At 34.4% G+C, this 22478-nt stretch overlaps 1 protein-coding gene across 3 annotated transcripts in view; it reads left to right on the forward strand.

The window, feature by feature from the left end:
* TUSC3 (tumor suppressor candidate 3) overlaps positions 1 to 22478 on the forward strand; it is a 219502-nt gene that overhangs the window by 194999 nt on the left and 2025 nt on the right. Inside the window, exons 8-10 of one of the 3 annotated variants that reach the window (XM_011988343.1) lie at positions 3222 to 3296; positions 7980 to 8070; positions 16639 to 16703. In XM_011988343.1, the coding sequence (XP_011843733.1) occupies positions 3222 to 3296; positions 7980 to 8070; positions 16639 to 16657 (185 nt within the window). In that variant the 3' untranslated portion in view covers positions 16658 to 16703. Of the gene's footprint in view, positions 1 to 3221; positions 3297 to 7979; positions 8071 to 16638; positions 16704 to 16881; positions 17130 to 22478 lie in introns of those variants that run through there. The other 2 variants (XM_011988342.1, XM_011988344.1) reach the window with 2 other exon arrangements.

The raw sequence follows: 22478 nt of genomic DNA on the forward strand, positions 1-22478 counted from the left end.
ATTAGGAAAAAAGGCTAGAAACCTAGGAGGAAGATTTAATTTCTAAAACAGGAAACAAGCACCAAAACTCATAAAGGAAAAGATGAATAAATTTGGCCACATTAAAATTAAAGCTTCCTACATGACAAAATAATTTAAAATACAAACTATAAAGGAGAATCGGAATGCAATACTTCAGTCAATTCCTATCTAGAAAAAAAAAAATGTTGTCCTCCAAGTTAATAAGAAAAAGCAACTATGCTTTTGGAAAAATGGGCAAAAAAAAAAAAGCAGTGTACCAAAGACTAAACCAAAAAAAGAGGAATGAACATATCAAAAAATGCTCAGAACCAAGTGAGAAGCTATTGATACAACTCTTTCCTTACCAGTTTGATAAAACCAATAATTGGGTAGTATTGTGTTAGTGAAATGTAAGAAAACCTGAACAGTGCTCTTTTTAGAGAACAGTATGATTATACCTAACAAATTTGAAAATACACTTACTGAACCTCTCAAAAATTCCACTTCTGGTTGTGGACCATAGAGAATATATCACGCATATACACTAGGAGACCTGTGAAAATATATTCTTTGCAGGAATATTTGTAGTAGCAAGCATTTGGAAACAAATGCCATCAGTAAGATAAAGCAATAAAATATGGTATACTCTTACGAAAATATACATAATTTTCTGTTACCACATTGATTTAATTTAAGCGATTGAAATGAGAAACATGTTACTGATAGTTTTCAACATTGTAATAATACGGAGAGAAAGTAGTAAAAATGTTAGGAAGATACATTTATAGGGACATGTTATACTTGGGTGACCATAGTTAATGCCCAGTAAAATATACTTTTCCCTGAGTTCATGTCTGTGTGTGTGTATGAACCGATACATATATTTGTGTACATGTGCATTTGTGTGTATAAAATTGGACTGTAAGAACATGTTAACATATGGCTTTACTCCCATTAAAATTGTCATACATTTTATTTTGTAGGCTTTATTTTCCCCAGTAATAGAAATACTGCCATTTCCCCCATGATTCATTAATGGAATAGAGGAAGCTGCTTAGCAAATGGAATCATAAGATGAATGTATGTTTTCCTTTTAATGTCTACATAAATTCACCTTAAATGCCATTTATGTTTTGAATAGTTAAAAATGTCATAGCAGCTGGGCACGGTGGCCCACAACTATAATCCTAGCACTTTGTGAGACCGAGGCAGGCAGATCACTTGAGGCCAGGAGTTCAAGACCAGCCTGGCCAACATGGTGAAACCCTTTCTCTACTAAAATAGTAAATCTATCCAGGCATGGTGGTGCACTCCTGTGATCCCAGCCACTTGGGACGCTGAGGCATGAGAACTGCTTGAACCTGGGAGGCAGAGATTGCAGTGAGTCAAGATCGTGCCACTGCACTGCAGCCTAGGCTACAAAGTGAAACTCTGTCTCTAAAAATTTTTTTAAAAATTTAAAAAGTCATAGTAAAATAATCTGCAGTTCTATTTGAATTATTAAATATGTGTATTTAAATGTGTAGATAAAAATTTATGCATGAATATAAAAGGTATTACAGAAAAAATGATTAAAGGGGAAACTCAGTAACTCCTTGTTAAGGATCCATATCAGTCACATCTATCTGTTCCAGAAAACTGATATGAACAGTTTTAGTGAAACAAGTTTTGAATTTTTATCATGTTGTTAACAATGTCCAATGTCTATGGATTCAGGGTAATGTATACAAGTAGATGGTCCAAAATACTTCAAGAATACAAAACAGTCATTCTCTTAAAATATTCTTTTCAGGCTACTGCTACATGATTGAAAGGCAGGAATTTCATAGAAGTTTCAGTGTTTTTCAAGCTGTGTAGCAGGGATCTCTAGAAGTTTAGTGCTAGTCTATGGTATGTATGTGTGTGGTGGGGAGGGCTGACTCTGTGCAGGGGTGGCAGGGGCTTTTTCGCTTGTGTATGTTAGGCTTCCAAACAGGTTTTCATTTTCCTTTTTCCTAGAAAGAGTTCTAATGCTAAAACAAATACAATAGTTTGAAAACCATTTGTATAGAGAGGTCATGGAAGCATAAATGCCTTCATAGAGAAGTCAGGCATTTATCATTATCCAGAAGTTGGATAATACGGTCATGAAGACGGACTCAAATATGAGCATTATAAATAATCAGAATTTCAAAGACTCAGAGAGGAAATGTTCTCTGCAGAATTTTCTCACACCTCCTCCACTTGATCGTATATTGCCCAATATTATCCTTTGAGCTTTTGTTGATAGATCCAGCACAGGAGATTTATTGATGCTGTTTATACACAAATAGCAGTAGAAACAAATACAGTGGAATCATAATGAAATTAAGCAAATTGAGGAAATTCTGGCCTGAATTGTTTTATTTTTCTCTTCAATTTTTAATCCATTAATCGCTTGGACAAAATACATAATAAATATATTTTCAGAATTGATGAGTTCTAAAAACTTAAGAGTCGATGATGTCAAAAATGTTGTAATAACATGGCAAAGAATGTTTTTATGAAGGTGAAAATTTCCCATCATTTTCTTAATTCTGGCATTATTCAACATAGCATGAATATATCCATCCTGTTGGAAGCAGGTATTAAATACAAAAGTAATTTTGTGATCTCATTCTTAAGGTATCAGTTAGCTGACTAGCTCAGGGTCCTGTTAGATTCATTAAATTGTTTTATTATAATGTGCTCATTTGCTTTTGTAAGATTTTTAATTTTATAGCCCCAGATTTTCAAGTGACATGACACCTGAGCTTCATAAAGATTTCAGCTAAACAAAATCTATGAAAAAACACATTTAGAAGAAAAAGCTGTGTGCACACAATGAAAATGAAATGTGTCAATGACATGTGTCATCATGTCTATAAGCAGTGCATATCTTTATGTATAATGTGAAATGTTGTAACTGGTTTTGAGAGTCCATATAGTTTATATGTGCTATGAAAATCCTGGAATTTAAGAACCTTTAGCATTAGCTTCTCAATATATCACAAATTGAACTTTCATGTTATAAATTTTTTAAAAATTATGGCATATTTGCTCACGCAAAGAATGGTAGTTTTATGTTATATAAAGATAATTGATTTTATTTACCTCTTTGTGCACTTATAATTTAACCATTCTGGAACATTGTGTTCAGAGCCAGAAAAATTAACAGATTTTATTCACATCTATGTCTATGGCTTCCTTGACAACTACTGCAGATGCCGCTATCACCATGGGGATGGTTCTTCTAAATGAAGCAGCAACTTCGAAAGGAGATGTTGGAAAAAGACGGAGTAAGTCTCTGTGTTGCCATTTTTGTAATTTCGTTTTAGTCTTAAGATTCATTTAAGTCAAATGGGAAATACATAAAAGCCCTTTGTAAACAAACTTCTAAAGAAATGTTCTGGTTTGAAGAAGATTTTAACTTTTTTCTGTTTCTGGGATGTGTTTGTATAGTTGCAAATATACTTCTTCCAAAAGCGGACGGGATAGTTTTCTGTGGAATTGCATATATAGTGGAGCTGTCCTTCACCCTTGTCGGGGTGCTCTAATCCATCCCTGCGAAGCCATAGTGTTTGTTGTAATTCCACGCGGCACAGAGAGATGGAAAATTCTGGGGACAGAGTCTTCAGATATTTTATTGTCACATAACATACTCTCTCTGCTACAAGAATCAGGGGTGCACTCAAAGCCTGACTTAGATGAAACTTCTGCATAGGTATTGTACAGTGACATATATTACCTTTCCATTTGTTCCAAAGCTTCCTTTAACATTTTTTAAAGGGCATCTGTTGATACTGTCTCTTCCAGGGTCTTTGCCTTTTCCATTGATACACCAAGATTTACAGCTCCATCAAGTTTTCCAGCATTATGTTTTTAAGCAAGTTAATTCTGTGGTTTTTCTTTCATGGGACCATTTCTCTCCGAGTTGTAGAAAAACATATGAGGTTATTGAGAAGTAAAGAGTTTTCTAGCAAAAAGAGAACACACAGGGAAAATGTGCTCTGAGGAGCAAAGGACAGTTGCTTGTTTCCTGCCACAGACCTTTTTATAATTAATATCAAGTCCCTATATGATTTGATATGTCCACAAACCTATCAGTTTTTCTATTATTATTCTTTGCATTTCTGAACTCTTTAAAACCCAAAATTTATGTATGAGCAGCATAGGTATCTGAAAGAGTATTTATTAGGAAATTTAAAATAGAAATCCGGACTTCGTGGGTTTTTAGCTAGGGTGACATGTGTATAAACAAATCATAGTGCTTTCTAAATACTTAAAAGTCTTAGGGGTTGAAATGTTTTTGATGTAATACACAGTTTAGACTGCCCTCTTTTCCTATGGTATCTATTAAAGAAACTACAAAAGAAATGAGCACATTATCATGTTGAATATAATTTTATTTATGTATCTTTTGAATAAACATCATGTCCTGAGGATTGATATTATCCCTATGAGGACATACTATTTTTTTTTTAAATAATTTCAACTTTTATTTTAGATTTGGGAGTATATGTACAGGTTTGTTCCATGGGTATTTTGGATGATACTGAAGTTTAAGTACGGATCCCATCACCCAATAATGAGCGTAGAATGCAACGGGTGATTTTTCAACCTACACGCGCCTCCCTCCATCCCCACTCTAGTCGTGTCTGTTCTCATCTTTATGTTCATATGTATGCAATGTTTAGCTCCCACTTTCAAGTGAGAACATGTGGTATTTGGTTTTCTGTTTCTGTGTTAATTTACTTGGGATAATAGCCTCCAGTTGCATTCATGTTGATGTAAAGGACATGATTTTGTTCTTTATAGCTGCATAGTATTCCGTGGTGCATATATACCACATCTTCTTTATCTAGTCCATCATGGATGTGGTATATAGGCACCATGGAATCGACGTGGGTTGATTCCATTTTTTTTTTTTTTTTTTTTTTTTTTTGCTACTGTGCATAGGGCTGCAGTAAACATAAGAGTTCATGTGCCTTCGTGGTGGAATGATTTATTTTCCTTTCGGTGTATACCCTGTAAGGGGATTGCTGGGCCAATGGTAGCACTACATTAAGTTTTTTGAAAAATCTCGAAACTGCTTTCCACAGTAGCTGCTCTAATTTACATTCCCGCCAACAGTACGTAAGCATTCCCTTTTCCCTACAACCTCACCAGTATCTGCTTTTTGACTTTTTAATCATAGTCGTTCTGACTGGTGTGAGATGGTATCTCATTGTGGTTTTGATTTGCATTTCTCTGCTGAGTAGTGATAATAAACATTTTTTCATATGGTTACTGGCCACTTGTATGTCTTTTAAGAAATACATGTTCATGTCCTTTTTCTGCTTTTTAATAGAAAAAAAGGATGGGGTGGGTTTTTGCTCATGGATTTAAGTTCCCTGTAGATTCTGGATACTAGATGTTTGTCAGATGCGTAGCTACCAAAAATTTTCTCCCATTCTGTAGGTTGTCTGTTTACTCTGTCTTGTTGTTTTGCGGAGGCTCATTAATCAGTCCCACTTGCCAACTTTTATTTGCAACTGCTTTTGGAGACTTAGTAAAAAAAATTCTTTGCTCGAGCCAATGTTGAGAAGGGCATTTCCTAGGTTTTATTCTAGGATTTTTAAAGTTTTAGGTCTTACATTTGAGTTAATTTTCATATATATGGTGAATGGTAGGGGCCAAGTTTCATTCTTGTGCATATGGCTAGCCAGTTATCCCAGCAACATTTTTTGAATAGGGAGTCCTTTCCCCATTGCTTGTTTTTGTCAGCTTTGTTGAAGATTGGATAGTTGTGAATGTGCAGCTTTATTTCTGGGTTTTCTATTCTGTTCCATGGGTCTATGTGGAGGACATCCTCTTAATTATGTGTTTGTTGTATATCCTGTCTTAAGGTAAATAATAGTAAGAAATGTGTAGTAAATTTTTAAATCTTAGAACATTTATTATAATAATATGATACTGAATTTATTAAATCACCATTTCCAACTTCCCTCTTTGTAGATGTTTCTTTAACTCCAGCTCCCACCCACCCCTAAATGGTTTATTCATGTTATGTGTGTGTATGAGCGTGAGCTGGAAAACATTTTAAAACTTTTAAATTACTCCTTTTTGATGTGATTTTTGTTTTTGATGTGGCACAACTACTATGATTAGTGTTTCCCAGGTCAGAATGCATCTGCCTCACCACAGCATTTTCTTTCCAAAGGTGGAGTATCTCATGTGACTGCCATGGTTCCTTTAATAGTTACTAACCCCTCACTACCCTCAGTTCTTCTCCCTTGCCATATACAAGTACTTGAGTAGCATTATTTTGTTCCACTGCATAGGATCAAGTAATTTTCTTATGTCTTACTTGATCACATATTTCGAGCCTCATTTCCCATAGAGCACAACCCAGGGGAGCTACTAAAAAGATCAAAGGGAATGAAAAGAGTGCTTTATTCTTCTTTTGAAAAATAAAAAAGGAGATGGAAGGAAAAGAAAGAAGTGTTAGATAAAATGCCAGATTTGGGAAAGTATAGAGTAAATCATTTTGTAATTCATGATGGGTTTAGTAAGATTGTTCTTCGCAAAGTTGTTATGCTGTATCTGAGTCCTGGTGTCTGTCATATGGGGATATTCTATAATTTTCAAAAACTTATTTTATGATATTCACAAACTCATTTTTTGGTTTATTTTCTCCTAATAAATATTCATTTGAAGTTCAGCTGCATGAGTGTTGTCTGAAATGAAATGTCAGAGGCTACACTTGGATGCTATTAAATGCTTGTGATGTTTCACAATTCATATTGAAAACTTAGAAGATATTCCTGCAGGGTTGCATAAAAACGGACACATTTGCAGACCATATTTTGACAAAGCTGTACCTTGTGTACTCCATGATTGCCAGAATTGCAGTTAAACTTGGTTTCATTTATATATTGGAAAAAATTTTAAAAATCATAGTTCCTTATAGAATCATATAGATCTGTTTGATTTTCCTTATTCTGCTTTAGTGTTTTTAATCTTTTTAAATCTTTTTTATTTTACAAATAATTTCAAATATTTGTTTAGAATTCTCTGAAATAAAAGGTGTATTGTGCAAATATTTGTTCTTAAAAGATGTTTAGATATTTCTTGAGATTAACACTAATTTCTACTTACAGAACGTATTTAAATTTTATAAGCATGTTTAGATTGTACTAATAATTGCAATGAATCTTGTTTAATTAAATATCCAAAATATATGTGCAAAAGAAATATATTTTATTATTCATCTGCTTTAGAGTAAAATCTTCTCAATCATAATAAAAAGGAAATGAGAAAATAAAGTACTTTTCCTATTGTTAGCTTTCCTGGGACAGAGGAATATTGAAAACCTAGACCACAGCACATTTGACTTTAACATGTGCCCTCAGTTTGTTTGTAAGACAGACAACATTTTGACACTATTACCTGCCATGGAGGGAGTTTCCTCCCCTCTGGTTCTCAGTTAGACTGTATTTTCTCTCTCCAAGCTTTTATTCCTTGCTTTCTATAACATGCTCTCACTGAGGCGATACTAACGAATACCTAAAGTTACTGCCTAGCATCTGAAAAGATTAAAATTATATTAAGCATTTTAACAATGCAAATGTTCCTGCTAATATAGCCAATGCTTAATAATGCACGAGCCAATAATCTTGTTTGTGGTTTATAACATGGTTTGTTTTGATCACTCTGGGGCATGTTAGTACTTGTAAGAACTCTATACGAGAAGAAAACCTCCAGAAGACTTAGATCAGTCAATTTTGTTGTTTTCATACCCCAAATAGTACATTTTCATTGAGAAGAATGTGGAAAATATTGAACACATTGTATTGTGGATAATCTGGTTTGTTGTACCTGTATGTGCCATGAACTATTAAATGTAAGTATACTGTAATTGAATGCATTTAAAAATATAAACAATTGGGGTTTCATTTGCATATTTTTAGACACTAATGGTATTTTCTGTCTATTTCTAGTAATTTGCCTAGTGGGATTGGGCCTGGTGGTCTTCTTCTTCAGTTTTCTACTTTCAATATTTCGTTCCAAGTACCACGGCTATCCTTATAGGTAATATCTTTATACTAACATGAATTTTTTAACTAATAGAACAGAATTTCAGTGGTTAATATATAATTAAGGATGAATATAAAGTTGCTGTGTAACTTTTAAATTCAGTTAAGCAAGTGTTTGAGCACCTGCCATGTGTTCAGCATAGTAAAGTACACAAAGGAGATATACGACATACTTCTTGTTCCCTGACAGCATATAGTTTATTTTTAGACATACATATTTTTATATAACAAATGAGGTTGAAGCTCATTTTGATGACTTCAAAATTTTATCTTCCCTTAGTTTGTCATGATTTTGACTTCATTCGCAAGATGGTTTTCTCATATAATTCACTGTTCATTGTCTAATAAACTTTGTATTATCTTTAGAATTCTACAAAATTTTCACTTTTCAAAATAAGAGCCAACATGAAAGGGAAAAATTAAGTGATAAAATAATCTCTGGTCATTATAAATCATAATGAGTATCTCGTAAAATTTTCTACAAATTGTCATAATTGGAGATGGAAAGATATTGAAAATTCAAAGACCACATTATTATTACCAAACTATACTTTCGTTAAAGCACACTGTAGTAGATGTGCCAGATTACAGTTGTTCACTTTATGAATTAGGCCTGTATTCATTCTTGAGCTTTTTCCTCCAAGTTTTCTTAAATAACTTTCATTTTCTCTTTCTCTAGGCAGTCCTTCTTTTTAGCTTAGCTCATCTCTCTAATGAGTAAAAGCTCAGTATTTCCTTTTTCAGAGATTTTGAAGATTCTGTTTGTTTAGGTAATAGAACCAGTGATATGTTGATAGAAAATAAAAGCCTCTCAAAGCCTACATTTCTCCTGCCTGTGAACAGTGGACATTTTTAGAACATTTCTACACAGATCATAGTAACAATATATAGCCTTATCAGGGAGAAAACTAATCCCATAAAAGGGAGATCTAACCATGGGATTATAACACAAGAATATGAGTCTTCAGCCCCACCCCCTCTATTTTCATAGATGGCCAGAGGTACATTTCCAATTCTCTTCTTCCCATAGCCATTAAAAATAAATATACTAAGGGAATGGAAGAAATATGGGTATCAGATTTCCTGACACCCTGCTTGCCGTGTAAATTTTTAAAAATACCAGTTCTGAGGACAGCAAGAGTTACGAGAGAGGCAAGCAGAGTCTTCAGGTTTTTCATTTTATTCTTGACTTTAGATAGCCAGCCAATTTTGGTGTTGATAATGTGAAATAATCAAATCTAAGATTAAGTAATATCCAAGAAAGATGAAGTTTTCTTTTTTCTTTCACCCTGCTCTAGGATTGAGAATCATGTTTCTGTATGATTGGTAGTTAGTTTGACATGCGTTCTATAATGAAAGATGTAAAGTAACAAAAATAGAAATACTCTATTTTATCTATGATGCCAAAAACACTTGAAAATTAATCCATTTTCATCTCTAGTACTTAGTTTCAAAGGAAATATATATCTTTTTATGAAAAGATAAACTATACAGGAAGTGATACTGTGAGATTCTTAAGCCCTAATTAGTTGACAGGAAGTAGGGAAGGGTAAAGGGCAAATTCTAACTTTCCTCATATATCAGAGCATGTAATGATACCAAAATATCATTCCCTATCTATCTAGATTATTATCTGACACAGCAATATAACTAGGAAAAGTGCAGGAAAAGAATATTTTACTCATTTTTTATAATGTTGCATTTGACAGTACTATTTTTGTTATGATATGAAGAGTTTAAGTTTGTACTTTTTTTTCAAGTAGTAGTTGTCATTTAGTGTAATAACTCTCCAGTGCTCTGGGGTTTTGTGGCTGTTTTTTAACTGAGGTTGGACATAGAAATTACCTGGGGAGCTTTTCAAAATACATATCCTTGGCCTCTCCATAGATAGCAATAGTAAGCACATCTGAACCAGCATATATGCCACTTACATTATTTCTGTGTAAATGTGTCATTTGAACATTCTTCTTATGTAACCAATCCCACACTCCTGTCAGCTCCCCACCAGCCTAACAGGAGATGGATTTGCCTTCAGCAGGCCTCATAATGCTAGAAATATAGATGAAACTCTTGTAAGAAGTCAGAGATGGAAATTATGCCTTACAGTGGTTTGTGAATGTGAAATTTGACATAGTTTAGATGAAAACCTTAACAAGGAGCTGCCAAGAAACAGAATCAGAAGAGAGCCTATCAAAGAAGCTTGGGACACCAGGTGTGCTAAACAGTGTGCCATGCTGTGTGGAGAAATGGCAGGCAGGCCTCTGACTGCTGTAACAGCTCTTCAGAGTGCTCCATCATTTGCTGTGCTATTGTGTGGATTTACCAGATTGACCTAGACAAGCTAAATAGAGTTTGGTTGCTCTGTAGGCAATTTTAGATTCAAGAAGCCAAAAGGCAATTGGAGTATGTTAGATAATGGGAGGTTTATCGGAGAGAGATACGGAGAAGCAAGGAAGACAATTAAAAACGTAGTTGCCACATAGCTAGATCTCACAGATGTTGGAAAAGGTTCAGAAAATAGGTCATTCAACAACAGAAATCCATTGCTTCAGAAGTAACTCAGTGACTAATCTCTTGCTCCAATTCTTCCACTATTATTACTGAGTAATGTCTGTATACCATTCTCTTCAGCTGATTAGAGCCTTCTCTGTCCCTTAGACTCCCACCTATGCTACCGGTTCTCACTCTCTCGACATGATTTTGTGCATTTTCTTTTCTAAGAGGAAGGGAATGATTGGCTAAGTTTTTCACTCCCCAGTATTGGGCATCTGATGTAAGTAGAACTTTCACCCCAGTCTACCTCCTATGCCATAGTCTATCCTCTGGAGTCCTTGAAGGTGTCTCCTTTACCACCTTTTGTTGGAGCTATTCAAAGAGCCCAATGAATTACATTAATTTTCTGTTTTTGAAGCACATCCAACAGAAGCCAAATACAATGACAAATACCTATGAAAGAAAAACACCAAATATGTGAACAGAGTAGTATTTAATTCAGCTCATGTATTTGGGAAAAAGGTGTTCAAGATAGATCTTTGATCCTAAGAGATGGTTCTCAAAACTCTGTGGCTTCTTATTCCTACACCATGTGCAACTGAGTCAGAATCTGCAAGTGTGAGTTTTAAGAATCAGGTGAATAGTTACCCAGGTGAATCTGATATAACCATTTTATGAGCCTGTCTTAGGGAACTAAGTGATAAAGGATTTCCCAATTGCCTCTCAGTTTTAAATTTGAGTTGTTAAACAAATGCTTTATAGACATGCCATGATGTTTACTGTGAAGTCGTCTGTTTGGAGAAAGTACATACAACCATGAACCAGGGAATAACAGTGTAAAGTGTTGAAAGCTAAGTGGCAGATCTGTTATATGGAAATAATTGAGAAAGATCACTGTGGGTTTGAGAAAGGAAGGCTCCAGAAAAAGGCTTGAATTAGGCTAAAATTCAACAAAGCATTTAGACAAAGAAGAGGGGCTCAAGATATTTCATGGACAGAAAGTCATAATTTGTATACAGAGAAATGGGAAGAGAAATATGTTCATGGTATCTTTTGAGGATTATGAGTATACTAAATAGTGAACATGTTTCTGGCTTAAAATGCATTAATTAGACAAAGAACTATATGAAAAGGAAGATAGATACACAAAAGGAAATATTCCTAAGCAATCTGGGTGAATTTTACAACAGTTCTCTAATTCAGATTCTAGAAATTTGCAAAACGAAGAGTGTTCTGGGATTTTAGTACTGCAGAGGATCATAGAGATCGTATCGTTATTATTCATTTTACAGATGCGACCAAAAGAGTGTCTCTATTTAAAGACAGAAGCAGAAAATCTGACTCTTAGCTCACATGTCTCTCCTATGCCATATTTTGTGTAGAAAAACATGATTTGTATATTCATATAAGTGGAAAATTATCCCAGAATCAAAGTTGAAAATAACATGAGGTCAAATGTATAATGACATCAATAATGTGATAGCCAAAGCCTCTAAGAAAAATGTTGACAATTAGATAAATGTTCAGCACCAAGATAATAACTTACTTTGGCTTCTTGAATTAGTTCGAGAGATGACGATTTTACTCAAAAGGAAATCTACAGAAAAACTAAGGGACACTGACAAAATCTACTTATTAAACAAATTTAAGTAATTTTTATATCTTATTATTTACTAGTGAAAGCTGCTATAGTTTACATAGATGTGATGCCCTTTTTATATTTTTTAATCTTTATAATACTCTCTCCATGTATCCTCAGATCATATCTGAGATTGTTCTTATGAATTTCATGACTTAGTTATCGAGCTATTGTACTGTCCAATTTAAATAATCCCTGTAATTATAGCTTCCCAGAGCACATTAAAGCCTTCTACTATGTCCCTTCAGCTCTTTTGAAAACTGTCATTTATCTATTTTCCTACATTCTATTGATATACTGGGAAATTGTTTAGCAAACTTCCATAAATCCTTATGGTGCTCATAGATAACCCTTCTTATGATCATTCATATTTGAATTATTTTGCTCTCAGGTTTACATAGTATAATTTTTCCCTTCATGACATTTACAGTATCCTTCCAAACCAACAAAATACAGTGGACGGGGAGAATTATGAACAAAAACAAGTTTTCCATTTAAAAAGTTGTAATCCCTTTTGTTAGTCTAGCACGTGTATAATATTTTACTTTGAGTCATCTTTTTATTCCATGGCATTATTTTCCTTTTAAATAAGCTTTCGTTTCCTTCTCAGTTGTTTTATCCATTCTCTTGTGGATGATTATGATAATTGCCTCACAAACAGCAAAAACAAATGTTACTAAAAGACTGCAGAGAGTATAGACCAGAGATTTGGGTACACCCTGAGCCAAATTACAAAAACGTGACAGTACAGGGAAAGCAAATATATATCTATTCAATTAGTTAACTAAAGAAAGCAAAGGTGATGGCAAAAGCAAGTGTCAAAGAGGGAACAAATGAAGGAGAAGAAGAAATAATTCTGATACTAGTTGAAAGGTGAGATGCTGATAAAGAACAGAAAGACCTTTTCCCATAGAATTATCCTGTGATGAACATAGTACCACATTGTTCAAAAATATTTTTGTATTCCTGGAAGCATTTACCTGTGGCACCAGCATTATATGTTTTAAAAACTGCTCACATCAGATAAAGGCAGTTTGTAGAAAATGAGAGAATGAGATGCAGGAAAGAAGTATTCTAGGAAGAGGAAAATCCACAACACATATTCCAGAAGGTATTTCCTGGCCTTTGGTACTTCTGCAAAAACATTTGTAGATGTCCATTTTCTAAGAGCATTAGACTGTAAAATAGTAAATCGTAAACCCTAGGAACCCAGACCTGAACCACTCCAGCCATCCAAGACAAATACATTGAAGTAGGCTGACAAGAGGAGAAAAATAGTTTCTCAACCAAGACTGTATCCTTGACTTTCCCAGTTTTAACAGGAATACATGTTGCAGAGATCAATTACTAATACAGATGCACGTTGTTCTTCACAGTAACTCTTGGGAAGCTTCCTACTTCTACTTTAGATCATACCTGTACTTGGGATAAGACACTTGAGTTACCCTTCAGTGAAAATGCACATTTGAACATAACACCTTCTACTCTTTTTTTTTTTTTTTTTTTTTTAAAGAAAATCACCTTTCGTAATGGCCTTTAGCCTCCAATGCCAAAGTAGTTGCTTGGGTGTTATGCATCCGCCTTTTAGCCCTCAATGTCTTCATTTTGAATTTTTCTAAATTATAAACTTGTGGCACTGATACACAGGACTATATCCATAATTATCTTTATGTACAGAACCATGATCATAATTGTCTTTGAACTAATTTTTTTTATATTCTGTCCTCACAATTTTTAATTTTATTTAAAATACAGTCCTTAATTTCTTCTGTATGAAGTGATCCTGTTCTGTTTATTCATTTTTATTTTAATCTTAAGCCTTATAAAACCTTAAACATCTATGCCCTTCATATTTTTCCAGTACTTCATAGTACTTTCAAAATTGCTGTTTTCTTTGCTGATACATGTGCCTGCTAAAGGGATAAATATCTACTTTTTAAAATATTTATCCTATATTCTTAAATCTTCCCTAAAGTTTACCATTAACACTTTACAGCATGAATCTGTTTCATGCCATTACTAAATTCTCTCAGATTGTCTTCTAAATTTAATATACAAACTTTCCCGATTGGAATCCCCAGTGTGCTGGTTACTGACTGTGTGACCTTGGGCAGGTTAACTTTTGTCAACCTAAGTTCTCATTTATAAATGGAGATGATTTGTCATATGTCGTTCAACTATTACAAAGATTCCATGAGAGAATGCTTCCAAATCACTTAGCACATTGCCTGGTACATAGTACTAATTATTTAAATTCATTTTTATTTAATCTTTTGCTATAAAGTTTTTCTTTATGCTAAAGATTAAGTAGTTTTGTCTTATTTTTGATGAATGTAATCGGGCTCCTGAGTCTCTTGAAGCTGTCAGTGAAATAGGAGGGTTACTATGAATTTGATCTAATTACCATCTGAGCCATAGTTCAGAAAGGAGGAAATATTACTTCAGTAGTAGCACTGAATTCATTTTATATATTACATGAACTTTGGTGCTTGCCCCATTTTCTAAGAAGAGGAAAGTGCTAGCAAGGACATCATATTCTTCACATATGGTTAACTACCTTATCAATATTTTTCACTGGCACTCTGTGTTCACAAAAGTTTCCTTTAGAAGATGTCTGTAGTAACATCTAAGGTACATCAAGTCTGTTTTCTCTGTTAGGAAAATAACATGAGACATTTCTAGTAATTCTGTCCCTTTGCTTCCTAACTCTTCATTAGACTCTGTCTTAGGCAGGTAGTATAATCTAACAGAAAAATAACAGTAATTAGGAGAGGTCCCGAGTTCAAGGTTGGGGTTTCATTCTGTGTATTAGCTAGGGCTCTAGCTCTGCATTTAGACAAATCTAGGTTTGAATTTTGGTTCCTCTTAACTTTGGGACTTAAAGTTAGTTACTTAACTTCCAAGTCTCATTTTTCTGCAGCTCTAGTTACTTCTCTATCTATATTGAACTTGGTTAAGCCTGTTTCTTGATCTGTAAACTTGGTATGATAAAACCTACCTCAGAATTTTATGGGGATAAATTATATAATCAATTTGTAGTCCCTGAAATGTAATGGGTTCTCAATAAAAAGTACTCACTTTCACCTACCTCCTCTTCAACTGTACTAGCCATGTCAGCAATTGACTATTCAGTCGTACTTTATTGCATTATGTTTTTCATTAAGTATTCATTTACAGTTGTTTCATGTGTTTGTCTTTTTTCTTCTAGATTATAAGGTATTTGTGTCTTTGATAAATACCTTTTATATATCTCCAAAGTGCTATGCACATAGTAGGTGCTCATCATATACTTGTTAGTTGAATCTGTTTACTTGAAAACTTTATTCCTTGTCTACTTCCATTAAATGCAATCGGAACCATTAAAATAGAAATAGAGTGAAGATTACTGGCTTGCCCCAGCTCAAGATGCAGTTCATATGAGATGACACCCCCTGGAGTTGTCAGGTTGTTCTTCATAGCTGAAGGTGTGTGGAAAAATTAGTTTCTCCCCAAACTTGAGCTCTAAAAGTAACTATCATGGCTGGGAGTGGTACCTCAGGCCTCATGCCTAGCACTTTGGGAGGCTGAGGCAGGAGGATTGCCTGAGGCCAAGAATTTGAGACCAGTCTGAGCAACACAGCAAGATGAGTCTCTACAAAAAAATTTTAAAAATTAGCCTGGCATGGTGGCACATGCTTGTAGTCCCAGCTGCTGGGTAAACTGAGGTGGAAAGATCGCTCGAGCCCAGGAGTTTGAGTGTGCCACTACACTCCAGCCTGTGCCACAGAGTGAGACCCTGTCTCGAAAAAATCTTTTTAAAAAGGAGGTATTGCGTTCCAATTCTGAGCTGGGTGATATCAAGTGAAAAACAGAATATATAAATTAAGCTTATAGTGGACACAAAGTGCCTTCCATTGTCTTAAAACAAAACTGATAGTTCCTAATGTCCTTGGTTACCTTGAGATGAACAACAATGGAATGGTACTCAGTAAGGAAATGTACAGAATAACAGCTAAAAATGAAAGGCATTCATAACACTTTTGAAGAAAGTATGATAATGAACAAGCACAGCAAGACAAAAATTCCAGAATGTAGAGTGTATAGCAATATTGCATTCATTTGTACATCTTAACAACCTTAAGCTGTACAAATAGAACAATAATATCTAAATGGTGTGATCAGCCCATAGTACACATCATTGATGAGAATTTCACTGGTATTAACCTTTCTCGTACTGAGTCCCAGCTTTGTAGAATGACTTATAAAGGTCCAAGGATTTAGAGATGATTAAGAGATAAGCTGGCATTCTGTAAAGGCACCATTGTCTATCCCCTGTCTTATCTAGATAAAGAATGTAGTGCTAAATCTTGTAATAATATTGTACAAATGGAAATTCAATCTTAAGGATTATTTTTTCCATATTGTTGTATTTCATTGTGGTGTATTGGAAAGTGATCTGGACTTTGAGTGAGAAGATGTGATTTGGACCATGGCACTTAAAAACTCTATAACCTCAGGCAAGTCTTTTAATCTTCTCTGAGCCTCAGTTTTCCTCATTTTCAAATATAGAGACTATAACATTTATCTCATAAGACAAGTTATAGTAAATTACTGTTTTACAAATGTAAGATAACTTAACTTTTAACTGTGAGATTCCATATTCCAGTCTTACATTATTATGTTTATCTGCTCTAGGAAAAAGTCCTCAGATAAAAATTTCTACCAAAAGACTGACACGTGAAGTTAATCATTTGACAGATGCAATCCTTCCACTCCCAACAAATATACTTTCTTAACTTCTGTTTCTTATCACTTAGGGGAAAAAGGCAGCCAACAAATATGTTTAATTCTGCCTAAGAAAAATGTAGCCAAATCTTTTTTCCCATTAACAAATAATGTAAGTCTTAATATTCAAGGTTAATAAAAAATACGAGTGTTCCAAACAGTTAACTTACTGAATACTTTAAAATCAACATTTGCTAAATTCAGAAACAGATAGTAGGTTCATATATATATACACACACACACACACACACACACACATATATATATAAAATATAAATTTACGGTAATTTTTTGCAGAAAATTCACAGTCCAGTTTTTGGATCCCACACTACACATCCCACCCCCTCAAGCCCAGACAACCAAGGGTCTAGGCTAACACACACATCAAAAGCAGCTCTAGAGACTTAGTTCCATTGTGGTAATACAACTTTCTTACTCTGGCAGAAACTCCATACCATTCAGCAACCCACTGAAAGCAGGGCAGGAGGATTACAGGCGTGAGCCACCACGCCCGGCCAGGCCTAGATTTCTTCAGGCCTTTTTGGAAGACCACTTGTTTCAGACTCGAAGACTTTTCTGGGTTTAGTAATCTTGTCTTACAGAGAAGAGAGCCCCAGGACTTTCGGCTAAAGAATTCTAGCTAAGGGCTACAATGTCCTCCTCTCTAGCATTCTCATAGAACACATGTGAATGTAAAGATTAAAAGGAATAACTCAGTGAGTTGCAATATCCACAAGGTCAATGGATAGGAATGAAAATTCAGCCACCGGCTTGTCTGTTTGGTGAACAACCCAAACCTTTTTTCCCCTTTGCACTTTTTTGGATACCAAATGAAATCTGAGCAACTGCCCCTTACCCACATAAGTGATTTCTGTGAGACAGATGACATTGTGTAACCACCGGGTCTCCCTGACTTCCTCTCCAGTTTGAGAACAGGAAGAGCAGTGCCCCGAAAGATTCTGTCGAGCTGAAGATACTAGAATCTAACCAACTTCCACTTGGACACAGTACATTTGTTCCGGAACACTGTGTACATTCTAGTTTTTCCAAATATGAGAAACAGATAGAGTCATTAATTCAACATAAATAAAAAAACCCCAAAAAACAGCAAGCCATTATTTGCTACCTGTTCAGATATTTCACAGAAAGGGAAAAGCAACAAACAAGCTTTTGATATATCCTCAGTCTCCAGTAACCACCAGTGACCAAATCCAAAGTTCTCTTCTTGTGACCTTTCTAGCATTTTAGTTGACAAGCCCCTCTTGGAAAGTTTATACCCTGGATTTTGTAACATGACTTTCTTACACCTTCCTTTTTTCTTTGAGATTATTTCTGAGTCCTGAATATACATTATCAATTCCTGACCTTTGTCCTGAGTTCTAGAACCAGACCTGGATACCACATTAATAGTTCACCTCAATACGTTCAAAAATCATTATCTGCCTCCAGATCTGTTTCTCCATTCCTTTTCCCCATTTTTCCTGACACTGTCATTCTCACAGTCATGCAAGATGGAAATCTTGGAGTCATTTTGTGCTCATCCCACATCCTCATCCTGCTTTGTTATTTGGTCTACATTACTTTTCTCTTCCCACAGTTGCTGTCTTAAGTACGTTGTATCTTTTTCTGACTATCACCGAGCCTCCAGTGTCTAGTCATTATCCCCCATAATCCATCAGTTATTGTACGGTAGTGTCAGAATTGTTTTAAGATACGCACTGATTATGTTGCTTCTTCATTAAAATGCCTTAATAGCTAATAAAGAGGAGGAGGGGAAAGCTAATACATGTTCCTTCTAGAAGATACAGATAGATGAAGAAAATATATTTATAAATCCCAACACTCAGGTCATCAACTATCATCAGTTTAGCCTGTACATATTTTGTAAGCTGCTTATTTTTCTTTTATACATCATGAGCATATTCCAATGCAGTTAACTACATTCTACAGTATATATGATTTTACTAGCTATATAGTAATACCATTGTATGAATTGCCACAACTATTTTAAGTTTCATGCCATTCAGCTTTTTATGGTATATCCTTCAGTACACCCTCTGGTTTAATACAAGACTCAGTAACTGCTGTCTGTGTTAGTTTATCCTACAAACTAAGAATGGCTTCTACAGTTTTAAAACATCGGGGGGTGGGAAATCAACAAAGAATATTTTGTGACATGAAAATTATGAAATATAAATTTACATGAAAATTATGAAATATAAATTTCAGTGCCTATGAATAAAGTTCCATTGAAACGCAGCCAGGTTTGTTTTATGTGTTGTCTGTGGCTGCTTTTGTACAACAGCTCAGTTCAGTGGTTTCAGCAAAGACCCGTGGCCCACCAAAGTTTAAAATATTTACCTTCTGGCTCTTTACAGAAAATGTGCTAACTCCTAGCCTAGCCATGCTGAACACAACACTGAGTATGTTCTCATACTTTGATACCTGTCCCCATCCAGCTTCTTTGGTCTATGCTGCTGTCCCTTTATCTTGTTCTCAGAGTTTTGCTTTTTCAATTCTTGTAACACCATCAGCATATCAAACATGTCACTGTATCATACATAATCATACCCAGGTCTTTCTCTCCTTTAGCTAAAAGAAACATAAGGGCCACGACTTTCAATCATTTCATTTTCTGCAACACGCTTCTATGCACAGAATTCTAGTAAACAATAGTTGTTAAATGCTGATTGAAACAGACTTCTGGGGGCCCCGAGTTTAAGAAAATGGCTAACACTTGCATGTTTCTCTAGAAAAATATTTTGAATTTCAAGTAATAAACTTGCTAATAAACCTATGGAATATGTCTCCTCAGCACATCAAAGACAATATATTCATCTAAATCGTGGTTTTCTACCATGAGGGAGTGTTGAGGAGAGAGCCAGCCTTAAAGAGAGAAATGGTTTGAAGTTGTCATCCATTCCTTCTTTGTGCATCCCTGATGGACTTTAAGCAACAATAAAGTGACACAGACTAGAAAGGAATGGTTGCTTCCCGTAGGCTAGGGGAAGTGGGAGCTTCCGGGGTCACATTTGTGCTAGTCCTAGCCTTCTATCTTATCCCTTGTGTGCAACTTGCTACTCTTGCCAACTAGCTTCCATTTTCTATTACTACCTGAGTTACAGCTGACCATGCATATATTCACTTCAGAATAAGCAAATAAGCCAGTCACAGCAATCAGTGCTATGCACATGCTGACTACTACTGTGAATAACTACAGTGCGATTCATTCATGACTGAGAGTGGAGTGGACTCCATACAGAAGTTGATGGTGGTACCCAAGGCTGCTTCTCACTCACTCTGGAAGCAGGCCGCAAAACTGAAAAGCACACATAAGGGGAATACATTCAGTTTTCAGTATTCTTGACAGTTTTTTCAAAAAGTATGATACAAAGGCATTTATACATTTTTGTGATAACCATTATTAGAAAAAACAATATCCAAGCACTACTGAACCATAAATCTGTAAGAACTATTACACTGTTAGATTATGCAGCAAAATTATTACACAGATAAATGTGAAAAGGGAAAAAATACACGTCTGATCTTGATTAGAAATGAGAGACTAATTCCTCGAGTGATAATAATCAATATAAAACATTCATACTGGAACATACCTTGGACATTGTTTATATAACGAAAATAAAATGAAACCTAAAATACTGATTAGAGAACAGCAGTCCATACTTTTCTCAGAAACGTTTGAGCCAGCCAAACATTTTTGACATTTTTGTGCTTCAAGTGTTTCCAGTGTCTTGTACAAATACATTTTTATAACATTTTAAAATGAAAATGATAGCTTTGAAAATAAAACCATAGAAAGTACTCTACTTGTTAGATGTATCCTCTATTGTAGGACAATCAGTTTCAGATTAAATATATACTTGTCATTTCATGATATAAACAACTGATTGTTATAACAGCTTAAAATTACTATTTCAGTTTTGAAAACCATAAAATGAAAAAAACAGCATAACTAAAGATTATATTAATAAAGTACTCACAGAGATCTTTTTACTCTGATTATACCTAAGTATCATAAAACTCCTAAAAAGTTAGAAGGTATAAAATTACCATTACGGATCAAGTTAGTATTTTTGCTTTCACAGGGGTAATATCATTAGCAATAATAAATATTATCTTTAGTGCTCCATAACTCGAAAATTGCAGATCCTTTAAAAACTAAACAACAAAAAGCTACAAATCCTTACTTTTAAGTATCAGTTTATTTTATGATTAAGGTTTCTTTTTTCATTAACCCTCGTTCTTCAGTTAGCTTCATCTTCAGAGCAAGCTGATGATAGCTTGCGTGCGCTAGCAGGATGAATGCTATCTTTTCAAAACATAATGCCACAATTAATCTACAGCTGGCACATCTATCTGCTTTACCAGCAGTGTTTTTAAAGATCATGTGGATTGAACAGCAACTACAGCTTAAGACCCTGACGAGATTTACTGCTGACATTCTTCTTCATGGAGATGGTCACCCTTATAGTACGCTTTATTCATTACTTATTATCTTGAAAGTAGAGGTGATGTCTCATTGCGTCCTGATAGCATCATATCATTTTTATCTTCTAATTTAACAATTTCTCAGAAACAGCTAAGAAGAGTAATTTTTCTGGTTTGTACTGTGCTATGACATTATTTACATTTTAATTGATGCTATATAATATACCCTGTATATTATATAATTTAAATATATATTATATATATTTTATGTTTTATACTAAAGTGTTGTATTTTAAAATATGTATTTATTTTTGCACATAGTATCACCAGAATCCTAAAATATTAGCACCGAAAAGAACTTTGGGAATCATCTAAAACAAACGTTCTTTTCACTAATGAGGAAACCGAGGTTCAGAAAGACAAAACAATTTATGCCTAGGATATTACGATTTAAACATCCAGATAATAAAACTTACCAACTTTGGACATTTTTCCAGCTACATGTTTTTTGTTATTGTTGTTGTTTTTTGTTTTTTGTTTTTAACTACAGGAACTATTGATTTCATTTTTGCTTTCATATTTAATTAAAAATTGGTTTGTCTCTGGTTGCCTTGCAAAGTTGTCTTGTGTTGTCAAGACTCAAAAAGAACATGCCACATGGTAGCAGAAAGATACAGATATAAACAAAAACTTCATAAATGTTATTTAAATTGATTTACCATCTTACAAAATTAAATTTTGTTTCATAAAGCTTTGCTTAGGGAAGTTTAAAAAAAAATAGTTATCTTTTATATGTACAAGTATCTCTGCTGATGTTTCATCAGAAGTTTTATGATTTATGTATACTCTTTTTGGTTGTTCAATATGATGAAATTGTAAATTATATTAACAAAAGACCAAGTGATTACATTATACATTTAGAGAAAAAATATTTTTAGGACATTCAAATGACCCACTTCACATGTTTGTTTCAGTCCATTCCCTTGTATTTCTTCTATATTACCATTTTAAATGCTGATTTAACTATTGCTCCAGCCAGCAGTGAGAAGAATGTT

The sequence above is a fragment of the Mandrillus leucophaeus genome, unplaced genomic scaffold (genome assembly GCF_000951045.1).
Source record: "Mandrillus leucophaeus isolate KB7577 unplaced genomic scaffold, Mleu.le_1.0 Scaffold328, whole genome shotgun sequence".
NCBI lineage: Eukaryota > Metazoa > Chordata > Mammalia > Primates > Cercopithecidae > Mandrillus > Mandrillus leucophaeus.